The sequence below is a fragment of the Patagioenas fasciata genome, chromosome 1 (assembly GCF_037038585.1).
Source record: "Patagioenas fasciata isolate bPatFas1 chromosome 1, bPatFas1.hap1, whole genome shotgun sequence".
In the NCBI taxonomy this organism is placed as follows: Eukaryota; Metazoa; Chordata; class Aves; order Columbiformes; family Columbidae; genus Patagioenas; species Patagioenas fasciata.
This window is the reverse complement of record NC_092520.1, coordinates 91,173,597-91,191,673: the sequence shown is the minus strand read 5'-3', so window position 1 is coordinate 91,191,673 and position 18,077 is coordinate 91,173,597. Positions and strand designations below refer to the sequence as shown.

Here is an 18,077-nt window from a genome sequence, read left to right as displayed (position 1 = left end):
GTAGTTGGCCTGAAGGAATTTGGGATCTCAAGCCTTAAAAAAAATAATCCTTATAAGTAAATTTTGCAGAATATGCAGGGGATGAAACCAAGGTTTTTGTGGATCAGGACATACACAAAAAAGCCTAAAAATAGAATATCTTTCCAGTCAATATTTTTTTTTAACATCTCAGGGGATTTTAAACCAGTTTGTGTTGTTTCATTAAGCTCTGTAGGATGTCTAAACTCCAGAGAGCTGATGCTTGTTTTTAAGTTGCATAAAACTTATTCACAGGACCACACTGGCTCAGTCACATGAAAGCACCATCCAGCCCAGTACTTTGTTCCCTACATACCAAGTGTTCAGGCAGAAGAAAGGAACAGGCAGAGTATGAGGTGAACTTGCCTTTAGGGCATTCTTCCCGATCCCAGAAAATTGGCAATTTGAGGCTTCCTGAGCGAGGAGTTCATCCAAGAATGCTGAGCTGACCTGTCCCCCATGAATTCTCTTTTCTGAAATCATTTTCTGCTTCTGGCTTCCACTGCATCCTGTTCACTCTCTACATTACACTTGTGACCTCCCAGCCTGTTCTTATAGCCCTCCTCGGTCATCACTTTTCCAGGCAAGAGAATCAGCAGCAGCTGAAGCTCTACCCCTATTAAAGTAATTGTGTACATCTCAGTTTGTAGTCTGGAAAACATAGCTATTTTCAGCCTAAATATGATTCTTAATCATATTGATCCAGACCTTTAATCTTAGCTGTTTGACTCGAGATGGAATAGAGGAAAGACAAAGACAATGTCATGTATCGTTAAATTATAATTAATGACACATAGTTTAGTAAGTACCTAAAAGTAATATGTTACTACTTTGCAGCTGTAGAGCACATCTCACTGATTCAGGCCCCTGTTCACACAGTCCTATAGTGCCTTTCAGACAGAGGCTTTTCCCAGGGTCTCGGATGTAGCCCAAGCTGTGCTCTAAATCTCCAAAAGCTGGAGATCCTTGAGTGGCTTGGCTGAGGTGACTCAAGGGGCTGAATCCCACTGGAGAGCCGGTTTTCTGAGCCTCCAGGCAAACAACCCCATTAAACCCAAACTTCTCTGTTTTCAGCTACTAGCCACAGCTCACCAAGTTAAAGGAAGGGGTGGAAATGGGCTCGGGGAGGAAGGGGTAACCACTCATTTTGGTGGCAGCCCAAGCTTGCAACACTGTGAACTGCTTGTGAATCCACATCTCAGTGGGTCTGAATGACCAGACCAATTTAATGCCCGGGCCAAATGAGCTGTTTATAGCCTGGCTGACTGGAAGCAGATTCAGGGGGAGCCTGGAGGAAAGCTTGAACAGAGGGCTTCAGACCTGAACTCACGGGGCTTCCCTGGTCTGCCACAAGGCTGCCCTTCCCCAGTGGATGAGATTAGGTCAGGTATTGCCCATTCAGAATATTCATAAAGCAAATAGCAGTCACTCCATTCAGAGCACACAACTCTACCCCAATACTGTCAGGGAAAGGAGCATGTGAAAATGTGTGTTTTGGTCTCCGCTGGCAAATATTTTGATACTCTTAAAAGATCTTAATTTGTTTTTCTTCCTTTGCTCTTGGTCTGAAGCCAATGGAAAGCAAATCAGCAGTCCTGATATCTGATCTAGCTCCATTAAGGCTTTTTTTTTTAAACAGTAGGACTTTGTCATTTGTACATCTCAAATGCTTGTACCATTGGCAATAATTGTATTCTCTGTAAAGCTATATATGCTACATCTTCTTAGTTTCAAGTACTTTCCACTTAAAAATCACAGACAGGTTGCCCCAGCTGCTTGTTTGCTGGGCTGTGCTTACTTAGATGGATGCAATTTGCAGTAGTGATCCTTTCCAGTGAAGTGCTCAGTTGAAACATTTCTTTTCAGAGAGCTTCAGTGTGTGATCCTGTGACTAGTTGTCATCCCAGATGGGAGACGTTTCCAAGTTAGGTGATCATTCAGGTGAACACCTCCCAGATAATATGTTTTGATTTCAAGCTGCTGTTCTAGCAGCTTTCCCCCTTCCCCACTTCCATCCCCTCTGTTATATTTCTCAGGAAGAACTGCCTCTTCTTGGCACCAAGCGAACAAAAAGTAACCGAACCCTGTATTTTACTTTGAGGATTTGGGCATGTTGCCATTTGTTTAACTTGAGCACAGTGAGGCTGCTTGCGTTAGTTTATGGTTAGCTCAATCCCTCTAGAAGCTTTCTTCATCTGGGTGGTCCATTGGGATGAAAGTAAGGTAGGTTTTGGGGGGTCCTCAGCATATCGTTTGGGAACATAGAGATTAAACACTGCAGGGCCCAAGAGCTGAGACTTCCTCCCACTGCTGGGAATGGAAAGTGGGCGTCCACCCCAGATCTGCATGGTTGTCCATAGCTGTGTGCAGGGACCACACTGCAAGAGGCTTTTCTGGACTATGGGTTAATTCTCATTCATGGTATTATATCTGGTAGCACCCCTCAGACATTAGTACTAAAGCCAGGGAAAAGCGGGTGTGCTCAGGTCCCATGGTGGTGCTTCATGCTGTTTCCTGCAAAGAGCCCTGTTGCCCTTTGTGCATTCTCACACAGGCTTGGATTTCTCTCATATTAATAAAAAGCAAAATCAAAATATCCCCCCCCCCCCGCTTCCCTTTCCCCAATATTTTAGCTTTTAGGGATGCAAAACTATCTCTCTGAATATGAACAGGTTGCAAACTGTTGCTACAACCATCCTGAGTCAGTGAAAATCTGCACAGTAGCTTGACGAGAAGGGTAAAGCTATCCCATGCACTTCCCTGCAGCTTTATGGGGAACAGTTTCATTTTCAACATTTTTTAATCTCATAGCTGACAAGTCCTCCAGGGCTGTACTTTCCTGACTGCTGCAGGAGTCCCCGTGAGTCCATAATTTGCCTTTAAGGCATCTAAGCTAAGAAAACAAGGCTCCTTGGGGAAGCACGGTGGTCTACAGAGATGATCTTTCTGGAAGGGCCAAAATGCTAGCTGGAAAACGTCTGGGCAGTCAGTGAACCAAAAATGTTACCAACTCCTGTGTTAGAGACACCAAGCTAATGTGATAACTCAACGTGGAGCAAAGGAGCCATGTGTAATACTGAGATAACAGCCACAGAGTTGCCTGCAGAGGAAATGAGGTTGATGGATGCTTGATACATTGATGTTTGCTACCTGCTTGTCCCAATGCGGCAAAGTGGATGCACATCTCCTTCCTACATTCAAGCATCTTCTTGGTGCCTGGCACCTTGTCTGTCTTTCCAAGGTACCAAATTACACTGTACAGCATTCATCAAGACAGGTTCACAAAGGAATTTTGGAACCCAAATCTGTGCGTTAAGACTTTCCCAGGGTTGTTGCCCAGAAACCTGTGACTGTGATTCATCCTTTCATAAGAGTGAAGCTTGCTGCTGGGAGAAATATCTAGAAATCTAGACTAGTACCTTTTTTGTTGAGAGTAAATTTGATTTCAGAGAACCATGACCAAAACCTAGTTGCTTGTTAAAACACTCTGAGCAGCTTTAATAGCACTTATAAGGTGTTTGGTGGTTTTTGTTTTGTGTGTTTTTGATTTTTTGGTTGGTTGGTTGTGGGTTTTTTTGTCGTTGCCGTTGTGTTTTTTTATTATTTTTTTATTTTTATTTTTTTATTTTGACTCTTTCAGACATCTGAAGAACTGTTGCACCAGTGCCGGAGGTGCACAGAAGTAGGAACTAAAGCTGCTCGTACATATCAGTAACCGATCTCTTTGAATTCCCAGCATCTCAGTCTAGCATGCACATACAAATTGCAGTTGGCGTGTAACTGTGTCTCACTGGACTTGGCAGCACTCCTAGGAGGTGTAAACAAGCCCCAGACAATCCAACAGAATACTACAGTTGGCCTGTGTTGGTTTGTGGTTGTTGGTTTGGTTGTCCAAAGCCTGCTGTCAATGCAGTGTATCCTGTCTCGTTTCATATAGTGCTGTCCTGTTGTACGCAGGCCTGTAGGAATCTCCAAAACCTTCTTTTCTCTCAGCTCCCAGCATCTGCTTGAGGGACTTTTTTCCTTGCTACAGTGGCAGATCTCCTTCGTGTCATTATTATAATATCTCTGACTTTACAGTGGACATGATTCAGTATAACAGTCTTCAAAACTGTAGTACTCCTGGTCAGAATGGGCAACTCCATAGCTGCTTTTGTGTTTCTTCATTGCAGATTTAAAACCATTTCTTCCACTCTGGTTTCAAATGCAATCTGCAATTTATCTTTGCTTCTTGGAATGTTTTGACTCTTTTTGAGACACTTAAATCTTCTAATGCATTCATTACCAGGTGTTCAGGTTACTTTGGAGAAAGGATTTAATTTTGATTTGGAGCAAGTCATACCTTAACAGACCACCTCGACCATCAAGAGATGGTAGAGTCAGTACTGGAAAGAAAGGGAAAGCACTTATCAGGCCAATCTTTTTCTACACATGAGCTTCAAAGAGACACCAGGCACATAAAAGCATGCAAACTATCAGGCTGCTTAGCCATCTATTTTAAATGTATTGTGTGGTGCTTGCCTAACTAGCAACCAGACAGGTTATGTGCAATTTCAGGCTGATGCCAAATGTGAACACCTTATTGCTCTGTTGCTAAACAGGACGGGGAACAGAGGATTTGCATTCTCTTGGAGGGAGCCCCTTCCAAGAAAAGCACCCCACTCAGTTGTCTTTTACTAAAGGATACTTTTAATCTAATAGCTATTTTAGAAAGAAGTATTAATCACATAAGGAACTGTTCATATTAGGGAAGTCAGAGCTTTCCTACTAAATGAGTCCCATGTGCCTAAAGTGCCCATGAATCACTGCTGTCAGTCAAGCAGGAGAAAGTGATTCACTAAGCCGTTTTATTAGTGTCAGTAAACAGGGCTGTTGGTGGGAAGTTTGGTAAGCGCATCGTTATTGTAAGTGCTCTGATTGTGTCCAGTTGTGAGCCTGAGAGTTGGGCAAGACTTATCCCATCTGGTGGTCTCTTGCTAGCAGAAGCCAGTACCAAATGTTTCAACAAGGGGACAAAGACACTTGGAACCCACCCTGAAACTTTTTGCCGGATCCTCGTGAGCTAAAAGTAGATGTTTTTTTCTAAAGCAAAAAGTTTTTTTCTGTATATCTTCTAAATCTAGCAAAAATTTTGTAACAAATGTGTCTATAGTGAACATACAGAGGTATACATACCATGTGAGTATGCAAAAGCTACAGGACCAAGTACGCTAGCTTGATGTAGCTTGCATTGCAGCTTTATTCCCCGCTGGCTCGCTTTGCGTGAAACCCAGTGTTCATGTGAGGAAAAAACATATATTTAAGTGGGTTGTTGGTACTTTCACTAGTATTTTACCCAGTTGGTTCATCAGTTAAATTGTTGTCTGCATTCGGTGGGGCTGTGAGAATTCCACTTCATTACACCCTAACGCTACCAGTGCTTTTGGGGCTGTCCTGGCCTGCGGCCTGCTTGCTGGGCCTCGCTGCATTCATGTTGGTAACAGCAGCACCGTTCAGTCTGTCTCTGGCTTCTCATTCCGTGGCTTATCTCTCTGGTGTTGGACATTCCACATTCCCCCCGCCTTTTCCTCCATTTGGCCTGAAGTTGTGCCAGAGTACGTTTAAATTGGATATTAGGAAAAAATTCTTCATGGAAAGGGTTGTCAGGCAGTGGAACAGGCTGCCCAGGGAAGTGGTGGAGTCACCATCCCTGGAGGTGTTTAATACACATTTAGACGCTGTTCTTGTGGACATGGTTTAGTGCTAGAGTTAGGTTATGGTTGGACTTGATGATCCAGAGGCTCTCTTCGCACTGAAATGATTCTGTGATTCTATGATTCATTACTGTCTGCTTAACCTCCTTTTGCAAATCCTGGCCTTTTAGAACCAATATGGTAGCACTGCCAGGGTAAGAACCAATGCCGCTTCGCCATCCTCCTTAGCAGCAGCAGGGATCCCAGATCCCAGTGGGATCTGTGCCACTCCTCACTGTCTCCCCATCAAGGCACACGGTGCAACACAATCTGTTTAGTTCCCGTCTTCAGGCAGTGGGCTTTGTGTGACTTTCTCCCTGCTTTCCACAGAGCAATCTAAAATCAAAGGGACAAAGCCCCCTGTTTATTCAGTTTGTTGTCTCTGTGGAGCAAGACCTGTTGTGTTTGCAAAATGCCAGGAACTGCTATTACTACAACTTCCACCATCTCTCTGTCTTGGAAAAAATAAGTAGGCTTTATTTTCTTTGCTATGTGCTTTGTACTTGGTGTGACCAATTTAATGATTTCCACCTCCCTCTTGCTTTGCCCTCTTATCCTCCCAGGCCTGAAGCTAGGTAAACACCAGTGGGAAGGCTAAGTGTGGCAGCACAGATTTTAGTTTCAGTCTTGCGTTTGTTTCCTGGGATGGTCTGCCTGGGCAAAAAATATTCCTCTGTGTGGAGGCAGCTGTTTGCCAGCCTGAAAATACAAAACACAAGATCTCTGGCAAGGAGCAAAATATCAGGTGCAGTGTCCTGAATATTGCACAGAGCTGAATGAAACTTTTGGGTTTTTTAACCAGTGAAATAAAACAGAGCCCCTTGATGACAGCAATTACAAGTCCAGAGTAATGTGCTGGTGATTTATTATAATGTGTGTATAATGTCCCAAACCACGAGCTTCAGAAACATGCCTTCTGCAGCCTTCAGCTGTCTCCCAGCTTCCACGATATGCCCAGCACATGCCACCAGCGTCTTGATGGAGAGCCGCAGGGATGCCGGTCTGAGGTCAGAGGGATGAGCAGTGAAGGCTGAGCCGTGTCTGTAGTTCACTTCTGGCCTCAAGCATCTTTGCCTGGCAACTCCTTCTGCCGAGGAGTGAAATGCCTGTTTCATTAGCAAGCCTCTGTGGCATGTCCCGTTATGGACCTGGGTCAGTAATAAGTCTTTCTCAGAGGAGAAGGACGTTGCTGTTGCTCATGGGGCTCTTTGAGAAACTGAGCAGGAAATGTGAATAGCTTTTAAATAGCTCTCATCAAGGTTATGCAATGTTCGCTTTGCGTCTGGGCAGTAGCTCATGGTGGCCATGTCAGTGGGTACTTTGAAGCTGGACGCCAAAGCCAAAGGCCTGTGTATCCACATGGATCTCATTATTGGGGAGCCATGCTGGTCATGGTGTTTAATTTTCAGCATCCTGATTTGAAAGTTTGTGGGAGTTTTTCTGTGCCCCTAGTGACATGTTCATCGAGCTCTGCTAGTTAGTTGCTTGGCTTGGGAGTATTACCCCTTCAGCCTTGGCATGTTTCCGCTGAAGCACAATACTAAACCTCTGCACTTTCTGCTGAACTCTTAATTGAATGCCCTTCAGTGGATGGATTATAGCACTGTGAGACGGCCAGAGCAGATGCCGGTTACTTCTTGAGAGCTTTTCATACCCTCCGATGAGAACAAGCTGACATTGCAGCAGGAACTCAAAAGTCAGAGACCTGTGCAATGAAGGCTCTTAACCCTGCTAACCCCGAGACCGAACTTCCCATACAGCAGACTTCCGAAAGTGCTCAGCGCATTCAATGCTACGTTTCATAATTCATGAGCGTGAACAATATTAGCAGGCTGTAGGTTTTGAACCGTTCTGACCTTCGTGTGCTCAGACCCTCCTCCTACCAAAGGGCTTGCATTAGTTGGCAAGAAGTCTTTGATACGGGATATTTAAGAGAGGAAAAGGGAGGGCAGGGAGCAGAGGGCGATTAGGGGCAGGGCTGCAGCATTATGCTGAAAAGATCTTTTGACCCATCCAACCTATCACTTGCATTGGGGTAAAGATTATAAAGATGTGTGCTACGGTTTTACCTCACGAGCATATATAGCATTCACTCGCATTTTCAATCCTTTAATTTTTTATAAATAGTTAGCCATTATGCCTATGTATCAGTTATGGAGTGTAATCCCCATTTATGGATGGAGAAACTAAGACAATTAATGCTGTGTCTAATCAAGGTTGCACAAGAAGGCTGTGTCACGCTGGGCACGAGGAACCTTGAGAGCCTGCATTGCAGCACTGTGCGTGTACATCTCTGGGTGCGCTCCTGTTTTTGAAAACATACTCCCTCTACTAAAACGCACCAAGAAAGTTTTGTGTGTATACTGGCTGGCAAAATTACAAATCTGATCTCCCTCAGGCTGGTGGTCTGTTCTAGTAACTCTCTGGTTTTTGTAAATGACTAATTCTAGTTAAAGCATGAGATATTTTTCCTAAAAGTTATATCAGCTAAAATTTTGGAACTGGCCCTGTATTTTTTGTACTGCACGGATAAAATTATTATGAGACAGATTGTATATTTATTAAATCATTAACCTAAAATAAAAATCTCAAACCCTTAAGTAATTTCTGTTGCCACCATTACATAATGTTCACTGCAGAATGCAGATTTGTTTATGCTGCACGAGTGACACACTTTTTTGCTTTAAAAAAAACATGGAGGAAGAAGGCCCCGGAAAACAAATGCAAACCCCAGTCATCCTACAGGGATGACTATCCCAGCAAACACGGGGATGCGGCTCAGTTCTTTGGTGCTCTGGTTTCACGCCAGCGTAGCGGTGCCGGTGGAGATGCAGCATGTCAGGTGTGTGAGCGTTGAGCGGCCATGCCTGTCCTGGCTCCCTGACGCACGGGGTCTCGAATGGAGAGCTGTCATCAGAACTTGCACCATTCAGCTTTTCGTGATGCAGCACAAAAACTCGTATGGGGCAGTGTTTTGTAAACACAGGTTTCTGAGCAGCAGCAGTTCCCCTCTCCAGAAATCCCTCCTTTCAGTGCTGGAAGAAATGGGGAGATAATTGGCTTCCAAAAAAACAAGTGTATTGGAGCAGCAGGAAAAAATGTGTGGTTGAGAAAACCGCTCTGCAGGGGTAGATGACTGCACTTACAGGAAGCCCGGCTCAGCTCATTCACATGTGGTGGGAGGAATATTGGCCTGTCCAGAGCAGCTTGTCTATCACTGTGTGGTGCATTAAATAACCAGACTGACTAGGATAACTATGCTCACTGAGCAGGGAAGGAAGTGCTTATTCTTCCAGTTGGACTCCAAATCTCCCTTGAGAGGTTGTGTTTATAAAGAACAAGCCCATCCATTATGAATTAATGCCTTAGAAGTTAGTCAAATTCAGCAACACCCTCCCCTGCCCCTCAGGTTTCCTCATCCAGCTCTTTCTCCGCAGGAGGGAGGTTTCAAACAGAGCTCAGTGGAGGGTTTCTCAGTATTTGCAGAGCTGCTTTTGGATGCATAGAAATCTGGTGCTTGAACCAACACCAAGCAGCTTGTTTTCTCTCAAAATAAATACTGCGTTCTGCCACCTCTTCTCAGAATCCCCTTATTTTTTTAAACTTGTAAATCAAGCACCAGCTGCTTTTGCAGGAGAGGTAGCGGCTGACATTCCTGTTGTTTTGGCCATATTTTTCACCTCTTTGCATCTTCTTCCTTGACCCCCTCATCTCTCGAGTATTTAACGTGTTTGTCTCTGCTGACAGGGTTTGGCCTTTATCTGTCCTCCTTCAAGAACTGCCACAGATGCCTTTGATAAGCCTGCTTTGGGCACTGGCCTTGTTGCAGGGGGCAAGCTGAGCCACTAAGCCTTCAAAACCTGAATTCGGTTGTGTTGTTTCCTGTCTTGCTCAAGCCGGCTGTATTCTTGTCTCTTCTGCTCCTTCAGCTGCAAGTTCCCTGGCACCAGGGAGGGTCTTCTGCTGTTGCAGTATTTTGACAGGGTCTGTCACCATTGGATTTGGCAGGCGGTATCACATGGCCCATCATTAGCATTTGTGATGTAGAAGTGACAGAAAACAATCTCAAATACATTAACTGCTTAGGAGAAAAAAAAGGTACCTTTTTAGTTATATAATTTGCAAATTACAGTCTTGGGATGTCTAAAATCTATCTTCAACTGTAGATGTAAATGTACAATATCTATGTTTTCTTTTAAAAATGCGTAGGTTGATTGGTACTTTTCTTGAAACTGCCAGTTTTTGCGACCATATGTTCTCCTTTTGCAAAACCTTTAGCACTGTTAACTTAGCTTAATGTAAACAGATGATGCTGCAGCTTATATTCCAAAACATTAAGGCTGTAGAGGCACCACCTGAAATTGTTGTGTGTGTGTGTATGACTGGTCTTTGCTAAGCTGTACTGGAAGTTCTGCCTACCCCAGCTTTTCGTCCAGTTCTTTGTCTTCAGAGGAAGAAGACATGGGGGATTTCCAATGCCAAACAAAACGGAGGTGTGAAGAAATGTGGTGCCACCTGGACGTTTCAGGTTCTGTTGTTGTCTCCAGAAGGCCAGGCTTGGCCAGGCTCTTCATCTCACGTTGTGTCTCTCTCCCAACTAGGACGTCAACGCAGGCGAAGGGAGCGAATTCACCGACAGTGGGATCGAGGGAGCGGCCACCGACACCGACCTCCTTTCTAGACGCTCCAATGCAACCAACTCAAGTTACTCCCCGACGGCCAGTCGGGCTTTCATCGGCAGCGACAGTGGGAGCAGCTCGACGGGTGACGGGCTTCGCCAAGGGGTGTATGAGAACTTTCGCCGGGAGCTGGAGATGAGCACTGCCAACAGCGAGAACCTGGAGGAGGCCGGCTCTGCCCTCAGCGATGAACAGAGCAGCGGCACCCTCAGCTCCCCGGGGCAGTCCGACATCCTCCTGACGGCCGCTCAGGGCACGGTACGGAAAGCCGGCGCTCTGGCAGTGAAAAACTTCCTGGTGCACAAAAAGAACAAGAAAGTGGAGTCAGCCACCCGCAGGAAATGGAAGCATTACTGGGTTTCCTTGAAAGGTACAGAGCGAGCGTGCAAGGGTTTGTCCAGATGTGTGTCCGTGGTGTCCTGTGGGCTGGGTATTGCTGCAGGTGAAGAAACCAATAGCCTAGACTCTTAATAAAAGCTGCTGTGAACCTCAGTCTGATTAACCTCAACTGCGAGGAAGTACTCCTGATGTTTTTCAGAGGGGGGCTTTTATCTGATGGTTGTTGATGTGCTCACATCGTGGTGTACATCAAAGACACATGACTGTGCTGGCACCAAAGTGGGGTTCATACCCTGCTTGAAGTCCTGCTGGCATTATCTGGGGTGGCTTCTCCAAGCATTGGGTGTTTCCTTTAAGCAGCATGTCTATGGCTTGCTGACAAAATAAATACCTGTGTGTAGCCACAGGCATGCGGCAGTGAGAGTTTGCTAGAGATGATGCTGGTAGCCGACGTGTGTTCAAGCAGGGGCTTCATCTTTGTGTGCATTCCTCTTGTGCTTAGCGCCATTGGCCTCTCCTTCGAGATGTACTTCAAAAGTCACACGTTCGCGGTGTGGACAGGGAGATGTGGTCTGCACATCGGGGCTAGCTTGTGACATGGGAGATGTTGGCTCTGTCCGTGTCACCCGTCTCATGGTGGGCAGCCCTCAGCACCCAGCTGCCCTGTGGCCTCCTTGGCCTCTGAATTTTTGCAGGTCCCACTGGGTGTGCACTCCAGCCCCGTTTGGGGTCTGAGTGCTTATAAATGTACATAAATATTAACAGAGCAGTGAAACTCGGGACCTGGCCTCCTTGAGTGACCTCGAATTAATCTTCATGCAGTTGCATCAGCAGCAAAGCGGAAAGCGATGCTTGCAGGGTTTTGGGACTGGCCTTGCTCTCCTCCGCTGCAACCGGCCTCATCTGTGAGCCAGGGGAGGCAGAGCCGCATCTCCTGCTGTTGGTGGGCTTACCAAAAAACTCAGAACAATTAAAGTCCTGTTCTGCCTACAGAGCACTATTTTTATAGCACTATATATATATATATATATAAAATTTTTCTTTTTTTTTTAATTTGCAGCACTATTTTAAAACCAACAGCAAAGTTAGATGACAGCTCTTCCTTGGGGAGAGATTGGGGAAATGCAAGAGGAGAGGGGGGGGGGCTCGGGGGTAGGGGGGAGCCCTAATCTCCTGGGAGGGGGATCCTGTGGCAGGAAGGTCTTGCTGTGAGGAGCAGGCAAACAAAGGGCCATCTGGGAGGAAAAAAGGGAAGGATGAGCACAGAGGCAATGTTATTTTGAAGTGTTTTGACTCAAGTGGAGTGTTTGCTCCTTAGATTGCTGTGCCTTAATAATGTTAGTGTTTAAGCGAGGCTTTGAAGTTAACAGCTGCTATTGTTTGGCTGCAAATAGTTTTCTGAGAGGCTGGGTAACAGGGCATCCCTTTGCACTGAGAAAACTAGTTCCAGTGGCAGATAAACAATGTGCCAGTTTTAATTTAAATGAACTGCAGATAATGTGTGAAGGTGGAAGAGAAGGAGATCTTTTCTTTGGTGTCTCCTAAATTGCAGCCTCTTTATACCTTTTCTTCCCTGCCCCCCACCCCCCCGTAGAGAATTGTAAAGATTATTCTGTAAAACCAAGCAGGTTGGTTGCTGTCCCCAGCACGGCTGTATTGCTGTGAGTCAGCACTGAAATGTAATAGTGGAACAAAAATTTGGTTTATGCTTTTTGTTTGTTTGTTGGGTTTTTTCGTACGTCAGTCTTTCAGCAAGCACAGTTCACTCCGGTCCATTTTTCTTCCAGTTACTCATCTGCATCCAGAAATTAAATCGCTCGATCTTTGCCTCGCAGGGACTGCAGCAGCTACAGCTGCAGGAGGCTGAGGCAGGGCTGGGGAGGTTTGCCTGGGGGTTGGTGTGCTCGGCAGCTGCCTGGCACTGCCAGGGGAGACACCCTCACACCTGCATCTTCCTTTTGGTCCCCCTTGGTGGGATGGGGTGGCTGTGGAGGATCCCCACTTTGGCACTTACAGTGATGTTTCTCATCTGGGATTCTATTTCACTTCCTGTGACTTTCTCAGCTCATGTCTGTTGCTCTGTTATAGTAATCCCGGGGTGAAACAGAGTGCTGGGGCATGGCTTGGTGTGCCATACAGCTTGTGGTGTGCCCCCATGGTGTGGAAACCACCACCTCGTCAGGCTAAACCTGGGCAGCTGCTGGTGCTTTCTGCTGTGGGGCTGAAAACCTCGACAATCCCTGACAAATCCTCTCTCATCCCTCTGACAGTTTTACGGATGATTTATAGTCCCAAGTGTTAGCGCTGAATAGATGCAGGGCGGCAGTTGCATTGAAATGTGTTGCTTGCTAATGTACAATCGTCTCTTTTAGGATGCACGTTGTTTTTTTATGAGACTGATGGCAGATCAGGCATTGACCACAACAGCATCCCAAAGCACGCTGTCTGGGTGGAAAACAGCATAGTGCAAGCGGTACCCGAACACCCCAAGAAGGACTTTGTCTTCTGTCTCAGCAACTCCCTTGGGGATGCTTTCCTCTTTCAGGTTGGTCCGGTTCAAAGGTTTTACCGTGTCATTCTCTTTTTCTGTCTCCAACCAAGGAAAATAGCGCTGACTCCAGAAGGTCTGGGATTTTCCTCTGGCGATGCTAGAGGAAGGACATGATATATATGGTAAATGCCACTCAAGAGACCCACCAGCACATATGAATCACTGTCAGATCTGTGTCACTGTCAAGTGTTTTTATTGACTCAGCGGGCCCTCTTTGCGTAGGTGGTTGGAACAAAGTAAGAATAAAGAAATATTCTTACATCCCTGTAAAAACTGGGAATTTTGTGTGATTTGACAGTGTGCTTATAACACACAGACCAGACCAATTATGTATAGGACATACAGTAGTGCATTAAATGTGCTGTAACACTGTCTGCCTTTCATAACGGACATATATGAAAGATGGCACCTTGTAGAGACGCTTAAGGGGCTTACAAGATCAAGAGGAACTTGAATTGCAAGGGGGTGCTTTGACCTGCAGGTGCTCTCCCCAATGGTGTTGCAGAATCCAGTTGCCCTTTGTTCATACAGACCTGAGCCAACATCTTGCTGTTGCCTGGGAGGTGGCTAAAAGTGCATGTTTCGTTTTTCTAAGCAGAAAATAGACCTGTCTGAATTTCACAAGTTACATTTAATAAAAATCCAGTACTTACAACAACGTTGATGTGTTTCACTGAAAAAGATTTCTGTGGTTTGTCAACTGATATATTTTTAGCTGGACATTCCACTTTCTTATTGTAAGTTGTCACTAATCCAGGCATGACACTCTTTTATTTGTAATTGCCAGCCTGTGCTAAGGTGGTGCCATTTCCTCCTCTGTTGATTCAGTTTTTCTCACCAGAGGAATCCTTTATTTATTTCACTTTCCAGTGACAATGTATTCAGAGTTTCTTGCCTTCTTAAACCAGAAGCTACGCTGTGGTAGGAAATGCCCCTACATCATCACTCCCCTGTACTCCAGAACAAATCTTTAAGATTACACTGTCTCATAGGTACTTGCAGCTCTCCTAGGTGAGGGGCTAGATTCTCAAACCAGTGCAAAATAAAAACGCTTTATTGACTCAAAGAAAGTAGTGTTGGCTTACATCTTGAAGAGACTGAATATCTGATTGCATACTGAAAAAAAACCAAACCAAACCAAAAAAAAAAACCTCAAACTTTCTTTGTGGACTAGCTTCTCTGCCACCTCAGCCTCATTTTCCATCAGCTCATATGTAATACTGCCTGCCCCTTTCTACTTTATGCCTTTCCTGGGCAGGGTACATGTATTTTGCCACCTGGAGAGCTTCATCCAGGAGGTAAGTGTGGTGCTTATGGTCTCAGTGTGTGCTTGAAAGGTTGTGGAGCACCATATGAGCTGTAAAATCTTTTCCATGCAGTTTTCTAAGGAAAAACCTTCATTCTCATAAAACTAATGCCAGTGGATGCTAAATACTGAAAAGGTCATGTTCAGTACATTTCTTTTCATGGCAACACAGGGCCTTAGTCATTAAAAGCCCTGCGTCATTATGCCACGAGTATCTTTTCATGTAACTTTGGGGGGAAAAGCAAAATGAGCCTTTTCAAATGAAAGACAATAATTTATACTGCCTTGCAGAATTTTTTCCTTGATGTGTCTCTCCTGCCATAGAGCCCAGGCATCGCCGGTGAAGCAGAAGAGAAAGAAGAGATGGGTTAGGGGCGAAGGGAAGGAGACCAGCTGCAGTGGTGGAGGGAATGTGCGAGTGACTGCGCTGTAGGGCTTGTTCTGCTGCCCTCAGAGCAGCTGATGCACGTGTACGGCTGTTCAGCAGCGTGACTTAACTGCTCGTGTCACACACGTCCGTCCACACATAGCACAGTGCAGTAGTAGCAGCTTTGATGAGAAGAAACCACAGACCCGGAGGAGACTATTTCTGTCCTATGGAGACTGTGTACTTAGGGAGAAAAATAGGGTTGGACATCTTGTAACAAGCCTTCCCACTGCGTTGCACCTAGAGACATCACATACCTCCTACACAATGGTTCCTTGCTCAGTCAGTTCTTATCATGCCTACACAAATCCAGTACTTGCAGATGTCACATGCGTTTTCCGGGAGCTCAGAGCAACTTGTGACACCACATACTTATGTATCAGATGTTTGCAGCTTGTTTATGTGGTCTTTTTGTTTAGAAGTGGAGTGATTTCCCTTGCCTACTCACCTACCCAAAGTCTTCAGCTCCTCCAATCCATTCGAGATTCTTTTTTTTTACCCTTCCTCTCCCCAGGAAACCAAAAGGAAAACTCAATCTAATGGTATACAGATATTTTATAATTGAATAAGAAAAAAGATGACTTCTTGCTGTTACAGTTTTGCTAGGAATTAACAAAACATACTATCTCATTATAAGTCCAGTCCTCTACTGGGGACTAGATTTCACCACCTGACTGTAGGCGAAGTGTCTCCCGTTTTGCAAGTGATTTCTCTATTTTTGGCAGAAATTCCTCAGCAAGGAAGGCTCAACATGTCTTCAGCAGTGGCAATAAGACATTGTAAGCCCCTGTCTATGAATGAGAGCTTGTTAATATTATTACCTGGGCAGGGAGCCTGGCCAGTTTAAGCAATATACTTTGTACAGTGCTAACTGAAGACAAGAAAATTGGGAGTAAGAGATTGGTCTTTGTGGTGCAGACCCTGTCTTCTCCTTAGGACTTCTAACCTGAGCTAAGGAAAGCAGTGTCATTCTGGGACATGTGTGTCTGACCTGCTTCAGCACCATAGAATTTTCGAGAGTATCAGCCTGAAGTCCTGCCTGTGCATACATGATTTCCAGAATTGGGATTCTGTGGGCATCTCTCCTTCGCTTCGATTAGCCACATCCTTTGCTGTTAGTTGTGACCGCCAGGACGACAGTGAGGATGACCTTCTTCATCTATGCTAGCAACTGGAGAAGTCATACTGTGCTGTCTATTAATAGATTGGGTATCATCAGAAAGTTTAATTAGAACAAGGTGGTTTGGCACCTTGCTACTTTTTCAGGCATGAGCCAGATATCAGTGTGATTACTGCTAAAGGCTGAGACTCAGAGAAAGTCCACTGCAACCCTGAGTTGGCTGTAAATTTTGTTTTATAACCTACTGTAAAGGGAATGGAGTTTAGTAAGAAGGCTAAGGAGATTTACTTTTTATTTTGAAAGTCTGGAAAAAGGACGCTTTGAAATATTGTTCTTTTTGTGTCAAAAGCCTCTAATCAGAATAGTGCTCTTCCAGAAAAATGTCCAATGCCTCAGGCTAATATTTTGAATCATAGAATGGTTTGGGTTGGAAGGGACTTTAAAGATCATCTAGTCCGATCCCCCTGCCGTGGGCAGGGACACCTTCCACTAGACCTGGTTGCTCAAAGCCCCATCCAGCCTGGCCTCGAACACTTCCAGGGATGGGAAATGTTCCTTTTTCCCAAGCTGTCACACACATGCTTGGGAAGGGACAGTACCAGAACTGTAGAAATTGCAATGAACTTGCCTTTAATGATAACAGTCTTCAGAGTGCTTTAGGACCTTTAGAAGGGGAAAGACATCATAATAAAGCTACTTGTAGATATCATGGTCACATTTTATGCCATTAATTTATTACTAACTATTGTATGCCAAAAAAGCTCTCCATACTGTGAAGAGCACGGAGGCTGGCACATTCCCTGTCCAAAGGAAATAGGAGTTCAGAAAATATCTTTTAAGTGTTGAGCTACAAATTCGGGCAGCATTGCATTGAACAAGGAAGGTAATTCCTAAAACCTTACTGGGAAACACTGTACAGCTGCAAAGCACAGATATAGGTGTAATTCTAAGTGCTCAGTGCCTAGTGCTGAGTTAAAAATGGCCTGCTTAAGAATGATGGGGTTTTTATTACTTCTCTTCTAAGTGGATTTAAAGCTTTGAATCTTAAGAGCAAAAGGAAAGGAACTGCTTGGAATTGCATTTGTTAATCTCCAATCAATTTTAAAGAGGATCCTGACTTCTTTTCCCCCTTTCCCTCTCTTCAGACCTCTAGCCAGACCGAATTGGAGAACTGGATCACTGCGATCCATTCAGCTTGTGCAACTGCAGTGGCAAGGCAGCATCACAAAGAGGACACTGTCAAGCTCCTGAAAACAGAGATAAAAAAGCTGGAGCAGAAGATTGATATGGATGAGAAGATGAAGAAAATGGGTGAAATGCAACTGTCCTCAGTAACAGACTCCAAAAAGAAGAAGACCATACTGGATCAAGTAATCTTGCTTGCTTATGTGAAATAAGACCCTAGCAAATATTTAAGGCCACCTTCAGATTAGCAGTACCTCTGTCTGCTCCCACTGCGTGTGTGCTGGCAGAGCTCCCCAGAGCAGGTGGGATGTGTGTTGGCAGCAGAGCTCATAGAATGCCCTGAGTTGGAAGGGACCCACAAGGACCATTGTGTCCAACTCCTGTCCCTGTATATGACAACCCCACAGTTCACACCATGAGTCTGAGGGCATTGTCCAGTCTCTTCTTGAACACTGTCAGGCTTGGGGCCGTGACACCTCCCTGGGGAGCCTGTTCCAGTGCTCCACCACCCTCTGGGGGAAGAACCTTTTTCTAATGTCTAACCTAAACCTCTCCTGGCACATCTTCCTGATATTCCCTCAGGTTCTGTTATTGGTCACTAAAGAGAAGACAGCTGTGCTGGCTGCCCTAGTTGCACCCTTTTTCCAAACAACGTGTACTAAGGTACAGCATGGGCTGTCCTCTTCTGGCCTTCATGCAAGACATTTGGATGTCTGCTCA

General features: G+C 45.1%; 1 protein-coding gene across 16 annotated transcripts in view; it reads left to right on the top strand.

The window, feature by feature from the left end:
* The window catches only part of TIAM1 (TIAM Rac1 associated GEF 1), a 196,467-nt gene that overhangs the window by 117,301 nt on the left and 61,089 nt on the right, over positions 1-18,077 (top strand). For all 16 annotated transcript variants that reach the window (XM_071810375.1, XM_071810364.1, XM_071810369.1 and 13 more), the window contains 3 exons: positions 10,352-10,799; positions 13,141-13,313; positions 17,318-17,542. In XM_071810375.1, coding sequence (XP_071666476.1) covers positions 10,352-10,799; positions 13,141-13,313; positions 17,318-17,542 — 846 coding nt within the window. The remainder of the gene's footprint in view (positions 1-10,351; positions 10,800-13,140; positions 13,314-17,317; positions 17,543-18,077) is intronic.